The sequence below is a fragment of the Ranitomeya imitator genome, chromosome 8 (genome assembly GCF_032444005.1).
Source record: "Ranitomeya imitator isolate aRanImi1 chromosome 8, aRanImi1.pri, whole genome shotgun sequence".
Lineage (NCBI taxonomy): Eukaryota > Metazoa > Chordata > Amphibia > Anura > Dendrobatidae > Ranitomeya > Ranitomeya imitator.
The window spans coordinates 107,088,846-107,103,393 of NC_091289.1; the positions used below are offsets into that span (position 1 = coordinate 107,088,846).

The 14,548-nt window shown below is 43.6% G+C and overlaps 1 protein-coding gene across 1 annotated transcript in view; it reads left to right on the top strand.

Annotated features, from left to right (window-relative positions):
* TSEN15 (tRNA splicing endonuclease subunit 15) overlaps positions 1-6,080 on the top strand; it is a 61,498-nt gene extending 55,418 nt beyond the window's left edge. Inside the window, exon 4 of the mRNA XM_069737261.1 lies at positions 4,102-6,080. Within this exon, the coding sequence (XP_069593362.1) occupies positions 4,102-4,306 (205 nt within the window). The 3' untranslated portion in view covers positions 4,307-6,080. The remainder of the gene's footprint in view (positions 1-4,101) is intronic.
* Positions 6,081-14,548: the final 8,468 nt, after the last annotated feature.

The following is a 14,548-nucleotide window of genomic DNA, read 5'->3' on the forward strand; positions in this document are numbered from 1 at the left end:
GTCTCCCTGGAACGAGAGGAGTGTCAGATAAAGGGAACCCCCTAGGTTATCTATCTGAGGACCCAATCCCTGCATATACTTAGGCGCAGGGCAGGGATTGCCTTCCATACTGAAGGATAGTCTTACCTCTGGCGATTTCATGCAGGTTTTATATGGATAGTAGCAAGCCCCTGCCCCCCCAGCGAAGATAGGTTTTCCTCCTCCCCCTTCTGGGTCCGTGTGCAGGAGGAACGGCGCCCATGAGCACCAAGCGCCGCCGGTGGAAGTCAGGTGCGCTCCACTGGAACGCAGTCCCGGAAATGACGCGCGCGGCACACTTCTGGGACGCCGGCTGAGCGCGTGGAGGGGGAGAGGACCGGAGAGCTCTGAGAGGCCTCCGGTCGGGATTGCTGGCCTACTTTACCCTTGAGGGGGTGCGGGAAGGCCAGGAAGGGGTCCTGAGGTTAACCACAATGTGGAAACGACGGGAGCAGCGAGGAGGAGGTGAGACGCGACCACATGCTGCCCGCCCAGCAATACAGGCAAAGCCTGTCATAAGGTAACTGTAGTCGCCGGCCACCACAGCACAAGGAACCTCTCCCTGCCCCATGGGGAACAGGAAAGACACTGGCAAGTGGGAGGGCCTTTTAACCTCTCCATATTTCCTATTCCCCATCAGGGCAAAGAGGCAACCTCTGTATGCCGCCGCGGAAGGTGACTAGAGAAAAATAGGGGGAAAAAAACGAGCACTTTTGCCGATCAGTGATTTGTGTCACTCATCAGCGCTCGGCGGCTGCAGAACGCAAACACAGAGGTGGTGCAAAGAAGGATGAAATTAGTAAGGGGAAAAACAGCGAGCACAGGTGCCGATTAGTGATCGTTTGGCAGCTGCAGGGCACACAAACAAAGAAACGAGCGATCAAGTACTGATTAGTGCTTGGCTGCAGAGGGGGTTAGAAACGGGGGGGGGGGGGGAATTGGGTGCTTCAGGAACGTTTTCTTTCAGGAATTGCAGCAACCCCAGCAGCGTTGACGGTATAGGCTTGGAAAAGTCTGTGGCACCACAAGACCCAGCACAGCACGACAGAACAGCACAGTGACCGCCCTGCAACGCGCCCAAGCCGGAATGAGGAAGTGCAGAGCGGTCACTGTGGGGTCAGATCGCGTCTGTGCACTTTGGTGCAATTGACATCATTGTGCGATCGCACTAATCGGTGCTGGGACCTTTTTTTCCCTGTATGTAAAAAACTGATTTTCATCAATGTTTTGCATCAGATTTTCATCAGTGTGTCCGTATTTCCTAATGTTTCATCATCATTTTTCTTATGTTAAATAAAAAATTGATGAAGGTTTGCGATCTTCTCCTCGCAGTTAGAGAAACTGAGTGTTTTTTTTTTAGGGGCGAATATACCGTAGTAATCAAACCGGTAGGTGGTGCACTGTCAGGAATCATTATGGGATTTGTGGCCACTCTGGGTCTGCTGGTCCAGTGAGAGTTAATGTCAGTCTCTTGTTGGCAGCTTCTTTCAGGCTGGTCAGCTGAAGTTGGTTGGTAACCACTCCCACCTCCCTTTAAATAGTCACATGACCCATCAGCTGATCATCGGTTATAGAGTTACTTCAATGCAAACCAGTTTGGTGTGTGTAGCTCTCCTGGGACGGTGGCATTTCCGCTGCTGGAGTTCTGTTATCCTTGTACCGTTTACTCTGCTACTGTGGAACGTAGCAGCAGATTCTGAGCTGTATTCTTTCTGTCTGTCCCTTGTTTGTTTCTTTCCCTGTGTAATATTGCATGCAGTGGCAAGGCTAGCGTCCTTGCTGGCCAGTGCAATAGCCAGGGTTACTAGAGGTGACAGCCAGGGACTAGGCACGTGACGGCGGGGTTAAGGACCTGCATAGGACATTAGGTGAGACTAGGGACAGGCACAGGTTGGTGCAAGGAGGTGTCCCATCCACCTCTCCTTACAGTTAGGACCTTCCTCTCCCTTTATCATTATGTTGTGTTGTCTGCCGGACATACCAGTGTCTGTTCGTGACACGCGCCTAGTTAAATAGTTAGCTTGAGAAAGGTGCTAGTTCCTCTGGAGCCAAGCATTGAGCTTCTGTAGACCAACAGTGGACTGAGTGAAGGAACTGTGTGATACACTACAGGCCTTGATACAGCTGGATTTTGGTTGCCCCTGTTTGGGGGAATCCCATCTATCTGTCTGGACCTGTAAGCATTGAACATAGCCTATATGTCGGATGAAGGGTCTTCACGCAAAACATTAATGTAATACTGTACTTACCGCGGTGTATCCGATGGATATGACATACTGACATCCTATTTGAAGCATCTCCAAGTGCCTTTAGGTGTGCAGTTCCTTCACTCTGTCTACTTTTTACAGGCCCATAGTTGTGCATTGGTGAGTTTTGATCCGTGACTGGGATCAAAAATGTACATCTGTGTCAGAAAAAAAAAAGACCTGTAAATTGCCTCTTAGAACTCTCACCCATCACAGCCTAGCTGTTAAAATACATAAGTTCACATATGTGAAACTGACGTCTGGATGAGGCTTTAGGCTCCATTCACACTGTGCTTTTGCCCATGTTTATTGGTCCCATTGGGGCTTATGTCCGCCCCTCCCCCCCCCATAAAACTCAATTTGGGCAGTTGCCTGCAGACCTTTATTATTGTACTGTTCTAAAGCCTTTCATCGAACAATCTGCCTTCTGTTACAGCCAAATATCTCACATTTTGACTCTTCGGTCCAGAGCACCTGCTGACATTTTTGTGCGTCTTCGTTCCTACGATTTCATCCATAGTTGAGTCGCTTGCATATGTTTCCATATAGAAAGTATGGCTTTTTGCCTCAATTCTCCAATGAAGACCACTTCTTGGCCAGTCTTCTGTGAACAGTAGATGAGTGTAGCTGGATCCCACTGGTTCAGTTCTGAGCTGATGGCACTTCTGGATATGAAAATTAGAAAGTTGAGTATGCAGGATGTGTCTCAACATCTGCACCAAGTTTCCTTGGCCGACCGCGGCTTCTACAGTCCTCAACGTTGCTCATCTCTTGGTGTCCTCAATATTTAGAAATACAGGCAGACCATCTTTTGATCATCCTACAATACTTCCATGGAGGCATCTGATTAGCTCCATATTTATGCTGTAGCAGAACAATAACCCCAAACCTACAGTCAACATTGACAAGAACTGTCTTCTGTGTGAAGAGAAACATGAAGTCCTGGAAGTGATGATATAGCCCTCACAGAGCCCTGATGTCAATCTATATATACAAAAAATGTAAACAATGTTATACATCTTTATTTAAAGAATTTTTTTTTCTAAAAGCTGTTATCCCTAATAAAAATAGTGTCTGGTGACTAAGAAATAGACTTTTATGGTCAGTTTTGGGTCTAGTAGGGTGTGGTGGTTTGTGTGTTGAAATCGGCATGAAGTGCCAGCTCATACAGCTCTACAGGATTCTAGGGTCTAGTATAACTGGCACAACGCTGGTTTCTGAAAGCTGCTTCTTACACCTTGGATTTGTAAATGTCCTTGCAGCCTAGAATTTCTTTTTTTGTATTATTTTGTATAATTTCGGGTTAAAACTCTGTGCCTTGTTCATTAGCTAGTACAGCTTTATAGCAACATTATATTACTAGTCTATGAAGAACGGCTGTGCATTCTTTAATTAGAATTGGTACGAATTAAACTAGTTCTGTTTCCAGACCAATTTTTACCTGAATATGTGCCCCAGAGACCTTTTATCCTTTGTCCTTTTTACAAAGGCAGTATGACTGCTTGTGTTAATAGACGACCTGTAGGCAGTTCTACAGGAGATACTTTGGCCATAATCACAGACAGGGTCATTTTCTTACATATCCATTTTTCCTAACCATTACCTTTGATCCATTGTTTCCCTGGATGTTTGCAAATTCTTGGCAAGTAACTGCTATACTATGATAAAAAGAAAAATCTTCAAATTTGTTAAGAAATACATAAAAAGAAGCTTCTCCTTATGTGAAAGACTCCGTACAAGGACGTCTTGTAATTTGTTATATTGCATATGAATGCTATGTGCTCAAAATGTACAGTAATTATTGTAAGTTATTTTATATTTCTTTCTTATTTTTCAGAATTCAGCAGCTTCTCAAATTGAATCACACATCAGAGGAGAACCCAAAGGCTGACTATTCTGTTCTCTTAGCTATTGTGGAAACTGACTCGACAATAGTGTACTACAAATTGACAGATGGATTAGTAACACCAGATCCCCCAGATTTTGCTGAAGATGTGGACAATAAGCGGTGGAAAAAAAAGAAACTGAGGTTTTTACGCTAACCAAAAGGCTTCCTCTATGGCGGATATAACTACTCTCCGCAATCGGATTAGGGCGCTAGACGCACCTCGGGGCACCAGTTTCTGGCCACAAGTTCTCATCCTGAAATGAGAAGATAAATTAGATTATGTAGGTTTGTGATACTGGAAGTCGCCAAGAGCAGCTGGTAGTATTCATCACTGTTTGCTGCTGTTAACCGTATGAATTTCTTAGCGCTCTAGCCTGAAGTCTTTAATACACCATGTGTAAAAAATCTAGAAAAGGTCAAAAATATACGTTACGGCAAAAGAGGTTTTCATGCGGAGTCTTTTTCTATTGGACCCTGCTGAAGGATTATTTCCATCTTTACAAAATATTGTTGGATAGTGTTGATAAAAACAAGCACTTTTAGTAAGACTTTCAGCCATTCCTGAGAAAGTAACTTTTATTTACAGCTTGTTGCCTAGGAAACTGACCACCACTGCTGTCTAACTTGTAAGTGCTGCACAAAAGCTGGTTGGATTAGGAAATGGCTGTACCCTCCAGCGATACCAGTTGGCGTTAAAGCAGTGGTTAAAAGCTCAGTAGAAAAGCGGTTGTAAGCACTCTACACGTTCGGCCACTGCTGCTAAACAGCCGCGGTGGTCGGTCACCAAGGAAACAAGCTGTTTTCAAATTATATTAATATTTTAAGAAGAGCTACAAATTGCTTGTTTTTAGAGGCACTGGCAATATCCATCTATTAAGATGGGAATATCCCATTACCTAGATATTGCCATGCTTTGATGTGCTGCCTTCAGCCAGTAACACAATCAGTTGTGTAGTGTGCTTTATCCTGATCACTACATAAGCCAGTGCCTGGATTACCATAGTTGCACTTAGGGCCTTGTTTATATCTGCAGTGTGACCCTCAAGGATAGCGGATGTCACAGTTCTCCGTCACATCCATACACCGCAGGCTCCACCTGAACCTGACACCTTAGTCGCATATAATGGCATCTCTGTGTTGACCTTTTTTCTGTTTCTTGTTTTGTTTTTACAAAAAAAGACACTGCTTGCTGCTGTTTTTTCTGTTAAATATGATAGAAAGATCTAAGTATTCATCATAGAATATTTTATTTTTCCTTGATTTTTTTTTTTCTCTTTGCTTTGTTTTATGAAGTAGTAGTTATAGACTTTGTGGATAAGGCTTATCAGATTTCCTCCAATATTATTTTAATATTATTGCATTGTACTATTGACATCAATGTGGAACCATGTGTTTTTGTGAAAATGACTACACAATATCTAAGAAGATAGGCTGGAGGAAAAAATTGTGCAATTGGGAAATACCCTCCCGACGAAGCTGCGTGTCACAGCGAAACGCGCGTCGAGGTTGTACTTGGAGCACAGAGATCACCCCCACCATGTCTACAGGTAGAGTTTAAGCTGGGCACATTTGTGCACTATTGTTTTGTTAGTACTCATAGGTGCAGTGTTATATGTATTATACCGGACATTATATTCACCTATGTTGTGCTAAATTGATTCAATACTCCTGTCTGGTTAATATCTCCTTTTAATAATACCGGGAGTGTAGTAAGATCTTTTATACATACTATATGGGAGTGACATCTACTTTTTGCTGAAGAGATATGCTTATTATGGCTGCGGATGCTATCATGGTGGGAGTGTTATATATATACATCTGTGAGTCCATATTTTGTTTTCTAGTACGTAGTCCCTTTTATGTATATGATCCATATTTGAAATTGTGGTATATTGCTGCTGAATACTATTAAAAACTTTTTGATTTTATTATATGATCATTGCTCCTTCATTATGCTATATTGGTTTTTACTTAAAATTAAGAACGGCAGATTATGCTAATCTGATCCATAGAATTCTGTGCTTTAGGCCGGGGACACACATAACGTATAAAAATACGGTCCGTTTTACACGGACGAGAATCGCACAGATGTTTACAAAACAGTGATCCGTGTGCAGTGCGAGGATGCGATTTCGTCGCATCAAATTATCTGTGTGACATCCTTATGGCATCCGTACGGTGAGATTTTCTCGCCGGCTTGCAAAAGATAGCAGAAAAGCCGGTAATTCAATTGCCGGCTTTTGCTATCTCCTTCCCAACCCCGACAGGATATGAGACATGGCTAACATACAGTAAACCATCTCCTATCCCTTCTTTTATTACATATTCCTCTTTAGTAATGTAAGAAGTGTCTTTGTGTCAAATTTGGGCGCTCTAGCTATTAAATTAAAGCGTTAAATCCCGGAAAAAATTGGCGTGGGCTCCCGTGCAATTTTCTCAGCCAGAGTGGGAAAGCCAGTAACTGAGGGCAGATATTAATAGCCTAGAGAGGGACTATGGTTATAGGACCCCCCCTGGCTAAAAACATCTGCCCCAGCCACCCCAGAAAAGGCACATCTGTAAGATGCGCCTATTCTGGCACTTAGCCTCTCTCTTCCCACTCCCCTGTAGCAGTGGGATATGGGGTAATGAAGGGTTAATGTAACCTTGCTATTGTAAGGTGACATTAAGCCAGGTTAGTAATGGAGAGGTGTCAATTCTGACACCTATCCATTATTAATCCAATAGTACGAAATGGTTAATAAAACACACACACATTATTAAAAAGTATTTTAATGAAATAAAGACAAATGATGTTTTAATATTTTATTATACTCTTAATCCACCTGAAGACCCTTGTCACCTGAAACAAAGTTAAAAAAAAACAACAATATTCCATACCTTCCATCGTTAGTCTTGTCCCACGCTGTAAATCCATCTGAAGGGGTTAAATAATTTCTCACCCAGGAGCTCTGCTAATGCAGCTGTGCTCCTGACTGTAAAACTTGGTGAATTAATGGAATGCAGGGGAATGTACTATAGTTACCTTGAGTCGTGATGATGCGCCCTCTGCTGGATGAACTCATATGAACTCGAGCGTGGGAAAATATTCTGAAAAGTTCCCAAGTTACCGGCTTTTCTGCTATCTTTTGCTGAATTATATATACCGTATATACTCGAGTATAAGCCGACCCGAGTATAAGCCGACCCCCCTAATTTTGCCACAAAAAACTGGGAAAACTTATTGACTCGAGTATAAGCCTAGGGTGGAAATGCAGCATTTACCGGTGAATTTCAAAAATAAAAATAGATCATTATTTCCCCATAGCTGTGCCATACAGTGCTCTGCACCGTTCATATTTCCCCATAGCTGTGCCATATACGGTGCTCTGCACCGTTCACTGTGCCCCATAGATGTGCCATATACGGTGCTCTGCACCGTTCACTGTGCCCCATAGATGTGCCATATACGGTGCTCTGCACCGTTCACTGTGCCCCATAGATGTGCCATATACGGTGCTCTGCACCGTTCACTGTGCCCCATAGATGTGCCATATACGGTGCTCTGCACCGTTCACTGTGCCCCATAGCTGTGCCATATACGGTGCTCTGCACCGTTCACTGTGCCCCATAGCTGTGCCATATACGGTGCCCTGCACCGTTCACTGTGCCCCATAGATGTGCCATATACGGTGCCCTGCACCGTTCACTGTGCCCCATAGCTGTGCCATATACGGTGCTCTGCACCGTTCACTGTGCCCCATAGATGTGCCATATACGGTGCCCTGCACCGTTCACTGTGCCCCATAGATGTGCCATATACGGTGCCCTGCACCGTTCACTGTGCCCCATAGATGTGCCATATACGGTGCTCTGCACCGTTCACTGTGCCCCATAGATGCTCCACATAAATCTCTGCCGCCGCTGCTGCTGCTGCTGCAATAAAAAAAAAAAACACATACTCACCTCCCTTGATTGCAGCTCCCGGCGTCTCGTTCCGGCGCCTCCATCTTCCCGGCGTCTCTGCTCTGACTGATCAGGCAGAGGGCGCCGCGCACACTATATGCGTCATCGCGCCCTCTGCCTGAACAGTCAGAGAGCGCAGACGCCGGGAAGATGGAGGCGCCGGCCGGGAAGATGGAGCGACGCTCGGCGGCTGGAACGAGGACAGGTGAATATGCTATACTTACCTAGTCCTGGCGATCCTCGCGCTGTCCCTCTGCCTGGTCTTCGGTGCCGCAGCTTCTTTCTCTATCAGCGGTCACCGGCACCGCTGATTAGAGGAATGAATAGGCGGCTCCACCCCTATGGGAGGTGGAGCCGCTTATTCATTTTTCTAATGAGCGGTCCCACGTGACCGCTGAAGAGGGGAAGAAGCTGCAGCACAGAAGACCGTGGGACGGCAGGGACAGCGCGAGGATCGCTGGGACTAGGTAAGTATACCTCAGCGCCCTCTCCCCCTCACCCGCCGACCCTGCCACCCACCTTGACTCGAGTATAAGCCGAGAGGGGCACTTTCAGCCCAAAATTTTGGGCTGAAATTCTCGGCTTATACTCGAGTATATGCGGTATATATATATGTGTATATATATATATATATTATATATATTATATATATATATATATATATATATATATATATATATATATATATATATATATATATATATATATATATATATATATACAGTTAGGTCCATATATATTTGGACAGAGACAACATTTTTCTAATTTTGTTTATAGACATCACCACAATGAATTTTAAACAAAACCATTCAGATGCAGTTGAAGTTCAGACTTTCAGCTTTCATTTGAGGGTATACACATTAAAATTGAATGAAGGGTTTAGGAGTTTCAGCTCCTTAACATGTGCCACCCTGTTTTTAAAGGGACCAAAAGTAATTGGACAGATTCAATAATATTTAAATAAAATGTTCATTTCTAGTACTTGGTTGAAAACCCTTTGTTGGCAATGACTGCCTGAAATCTTGAACACAAGGACATCACCAGACACTGTGTTTCCTCCTTTTTGATGCTCTGCCAGGCCTTCACTGTGGTGGTTTTTAGTTGCTGTTTGTTTCTGGGCCTTTCTGTCTGAAGTTTAGTCTTTAACAAGTGAAATGCATGCTCAATTGGGTGGAGATCAGGTGACTGACTTGGCCAATCAAGAATATTGCACTTCTTTGCTTTAACCCCTTCATGACCAGGGGATTTTTCGTTTTTCCGTGTTCGTTTTTCGCTCCCCTCCTTCCCAGAGCCATAACTTTTTATTTTTCCGTCAATTTGGCCATGTGAGGGCTTATTTTTTGCGGGACGAGTTGTACTTTTGAACGACATCATTGGTTTTAGCATGTCGTGTACTAGAAAACGGGAAAAAAATTCCAAGTGCGGTGAAATTGCAAAAAAAGTGCAATCCCACATTGGTTTTTTGTTTGGCTTTTTTGCTAGGTTCACTAAATGCTAAAACTGACCGGCCATTATTATTCTCCAGGTCATTATGAGTTCATAGACACCAAACATGACTAGGTTATTTTTTATCTAAGTGGTGAAAAAAAATTCCAAACTTTGCTAAAAAAAAAAAAAAAAAAAATTGCGCCATTTTCCGATACTCGTAGCGTCTCCATTTTTCGTGATCTGGGGTCGGTTGAGGGCTTATTTTTTGCGTGCCGAGATGACGTTTTTAATGATAGCATTTCGGTGCAGATACGTTCTTTTGATCGCCCGTTATTGCATTTTAATGCAATGTCGCGGCGACCAAAAAAACGTAATTCTGGCGTTTCGAGTTTTTTTCCCGCTACGCTGTTTAGCGATCAGGTTAATACTTTTTTTTTTATTTGATAGATCGGGCAATTCTGAGCGCGGCGATACCAAATATGCGTAGATTTGATATTTTTTTTATTGATTTATTTTGATTGGGGCGAAAGGGGGGTGATTTAAACTTTTATGTTTTTTTTATTTTTTTCACATTTTTTTTTAAACTTTTTTTTTTTACTTTTGCCATGCTTCAATAGCCTCCATGGGAGGCTAGAAGCAGGCACAGCACGATCGGCTCTGCTACATAGCAGCGATCTGCTGATCGCTGCTATGTAGCAGAATTGCACGTGTGCTGTGAGCGCCGACCACAGGGTGGCGCTCACAGCGACGGGCAATCAGTAACCATAGAGGTCTCAAGGACCTCTATGGCTACAATGGAGACGCATCGCCGACCCCCGGACATGTGACGGGGGTCGGCGATGACGTCATTTCCGGCCGCCCGGCCGGAAGCGGTAGTTAAATGCCGCTGTCTGCGTTTGACAGCGGCATTTAACTAGTTAATAGGTGCGGGCAGATCGCAATTCTGCCCGCGCCTATTACGGGCACATGTCAGCTGTTCAAAACAGCTGACATGTCCCGGCTTTGGTGCGGGCTCACCGCGGAGCCCTGCATCAAAGCAGGGGAGCCGGCATCGGACGGTATAGTACGTCCGATGCCGGTAAGGGGTTAATAAACTCCTAGGTTGCTTTGGCTTTATGTTTTGGGTCATTGTCCATCTGTAGTATGAAACGACGACCAATCAGTTTGGCTGCATTTGGCTGGATCTGAGCACACAGTATGTCTTTGAATACCTCAGAATTCATTCGGCTGCTTCTGTCCTGTGTCACGCCATCAATAAACACTAGTGACCCAGTGCCACCGGCAGCCATGCATGCCCACGCCATCACACTGCCTCCACCGTGTTTTTCAGATGATGTGGTATGCTTTGGATCATGAGCTGTACCACGCCTTCACCATACTTTTCTCTTTCCATCATTCTGGTAGAGGTTGATCTTGGTTTCATCTGTCCAAGGAATGTTCTTCCAGAACTCTGCTGGCTTTTTTAGATGTTTTTTTAGCAAAGTCCAGTCTAGCCTTTTTATTCTTGATGCTTATGAGTGGCTTGCACCGTGCAGTGAACCCTCTGTATTTACTTTCATGCAGTCTTCTCTTTATGGTAGATTTGGATATTGATACGCCGACCTCCTGGAGAGTGTTGTTCACTTTGTTGGCTGTTGTGAAGGGGTTTCTCTTCACCATGGAGATTATTCTGCGATCATCCACCACTGTTGCCTTCCGTGGGCGCCCAGGTCTTTTTGCATTGATGAGTTCCCCAGTGCTTTCTTTCTTTCTCAGGATGTATCAAACTGTAGATTTTGCCATTCCTAATATTGTAGCAATTTCTCGGATGGGTTTTTTCTGTTTTCGCAGCTTAAGGATGGCTTGTTTCACCTACATGGAGAGCTCCTTTGACCTCATGTTTACTTCACAGCAAAACCTTCCAAATGCAAGCACCACACCTCAAATCAACTCCAGGCCTTTTATCTGCTTAATTGAGAATGAAATAACGAAGGGATTGCCCACACGTGTCCATGAAATAGCCTTGGAGTCAATTGTCCAATTACTTTGGGTCCCTTTAAAAACAGGATGGCACGTGTTAAGGAGCTGATACTCCTAAACCCTTCATCCAATTTTAACCCCTTCAAGACCCAGCCTATTTTGACCTTAAAGACCTTGCCGTTTTTTGCAATTCTGACCAGTGTCCCTTTATGAGGTAATAACTCAGGAACGCTTCAACGGATCCTAGCGGTTCTGAGATTGTTTTTTCGTAACATATTGGGCTTCATGTTAGTGGTAAATTTAGGTCAATAAATTCTGCATTTATTTGATAAACACGGAAATTTGGCGAAAATTTTGAAAATTTCGCAATTTTCACATTTTGAATTTTTATTCTGTTAAACCAGAGAGATATGTGACACAAAATAGTTAATAAATAACATTTCCCACATGTTTACTTTACATCAGCACAATTTTGGAAACAAAATTTTTTTTTGTTAGGAAGTTATAAGGGTTAAAATTCGACCAGCGATTTGTCATTTTTACAACGAAATTTACAAAACCATTTTTTTTAGGGACCACCTCACATTTGAAGTCAGTTTGAGGGGTCTATATGGCTGAAAATACCCAAACGTGACACCATTCTAAAAACTGCACCCCTCAAGGTACTCAAAACCACATTCAAGAAGTTTATTAACCCTTCAGGTGCTTCACAGAAGCAGAAGCAACATGGAAGGAAAAAATGAACATTTAACTTTTTAGTCACAAAAATTATCTTTTAGCAACAATTTTTTTATTTTCCCAATGGTAAAAGGAGAAACTGAACCACGAAAGTTGTTGTCCAATTTGTCCTGAGTACGCTGATACCTCATATGTGGGGGTAAACCACTGTTTTGGCGCACGGCAGGGCTTGGAAGGGAAGGAGCGCCATTTGACTTTTTGAATCAAAAATTGGCTCCACTCTTTAGCGGACATCATGTCACGTTTGGAGAGCCCCCGTGTGCCTAAAAATTGGAGCTCCCCCACAAGTGACCCCATTTTGGAAACTAGACGCCCCAAGGAACTTATCTAGATGCATAGTGAGCACTTTGAACCCCCAGGTGCTTCACAAATTGATCCGTAAAAATGAAAAAGTACTTTTTTTTCGCAAAAAAATTCTTTTAGCCTCAATTTTTTCATTTTCACATGGGCAACAGGATAAAATGGATCCTAAAATGTGTTGGGCAATTTCTCCTGAGTACACCAATACCTCACATGTGGAGGTAAACCACTGTTTGGGCACATGGTAAGGCTCGGAAGGGAAGGAGCGCCATTTGACTTTTTGAATGAAAAATTATTTCCATCGTTAGCGGACACCATGTCGCGTTTGGATAGCTCCTGTGTGCCTAAACATTGGCGCTCCCCCACAAGTGACCCCATTTTGGAAACTAGACCCCCCAAGGAACTAATTTAGATGCCTAGTGAGCACTTTAAACCCTCAGGTGCTTCACAAATTGATCTGTAAAAATGAAAAAGTAATTTTTTTTCACAAAAAAATTCTTTTCGCCTCAATTTTTTCATTTTCACATGGGCAGTAGGATAAAATGGATCATAAAATTTGTTGGGCAATTTCTCCCGAGTACGCCGATACCTCATATGTGGGGGTAAACCACTGTTTGGGCACTCGGCAGGGCTCGGAAGAGAAGGCGCGCCATTTGACTTTTTGAATGGAAAATTAGCTCCAATTGTTAGCGGACACCATGTCGCGTTTGGAGAGCCCCTGTGTGCCTAAACATTGGAGCTCCCCCACAAGTGACCCCATTTTGGAAACTAGACCCCCCAAGGAACTTATCTAGATGCATATTGAGCACTTTAAACCCCCAAGTGCTTCACAGAAGTTTATAACGCAGAGCCATGAAAATAAAAACAAAAAAATTATTTTCTCAAAAATGATCTTTTAGCCTGCAATTTTTTATTTTCCCAAGGGTAACAGGAGAAATTTGACCCCAAAAGTTGTTGTCCAGTTTCTCCTGAGTACGCTGATACCCCATATGTGGGGGTAAATCACTGTTTGGGCACATGCCGGGGCTCGGAAGTGAAGTAGTGACGTTTTGAAATGCAGACTTTGATGGAATGCTCTGTGGGCGTCACGTTGCGTTTGCAGAGCCCCTGATGTGGCTTAACAGTAGAAACCCCCCACAAGTGACCCCATTTTGGAAACTAGACCCCCAAAGGAACTTATCTAGATGTGTGGTGAGCACTTTGAACCCCCAAGTGCTTCATAGAAGTTTATAATGCAGAGCCGTGAAAATAATAAATACGTTTTCTTTCCTCAAAAATAATTATTTAGCCCAGAATTTTTTAATTTTCCCAAGGGTAACAGGAGAAATTTGACCCCAATATTTGTTGTCCAGTTTCTCCTGAGTACGGTGATACCCCATATGTGGGGGTAAACTACTGTTTGGGCACATGCCGGGGCTTGGAATTGAAGTAGTGAAGTTTTGAAATGCAGACTTTGATGGAATGCTCTGCGGGTGTCACGTTGCGTTTGCAGAGCCCCTGATGTGCCTAAACAGTAGAAACCCCCCACAAGTGACCCCATTTTGGAAACTAGACCCTGAAAGGAACTTATCTAGATGTGTGGTGAGCACTTTGAACCCCCAAGTGCTTCATAGAAGTTTATAATGCAGAGCCGTGAAAATAATAAATACGTTTTCTTTCCTCAAAAATAATTATTTAGCCCAGAATTTTTTATTTTCCCAAGGGTTACAGGAGAAATTGGACCCCAAAAGTTGTTGTCCAGTTTCTCCTGAGTACGCTGATACCCCATATGTGGGGGTAAACCACTGTTTGGGCACACATCGGGGCTCAGAAGGGAAGTAGTGACTTTTGAAATGCAGACTTTGATGGAATGGTCTGCGGGTGTCACGTTGCGTTTGCAGAGCTCCTGGTGTGCCTAAACAGTAGAAACCCCCCACAAGTGACCCCATTTTAGAAACTAGACCCCCCAAGGAACTTATCTAGATATGTGGTGAGCACTTTGAACCCCCAAGTGCTTCACAGACGTTTACAACGCAGAGCCGTGAAA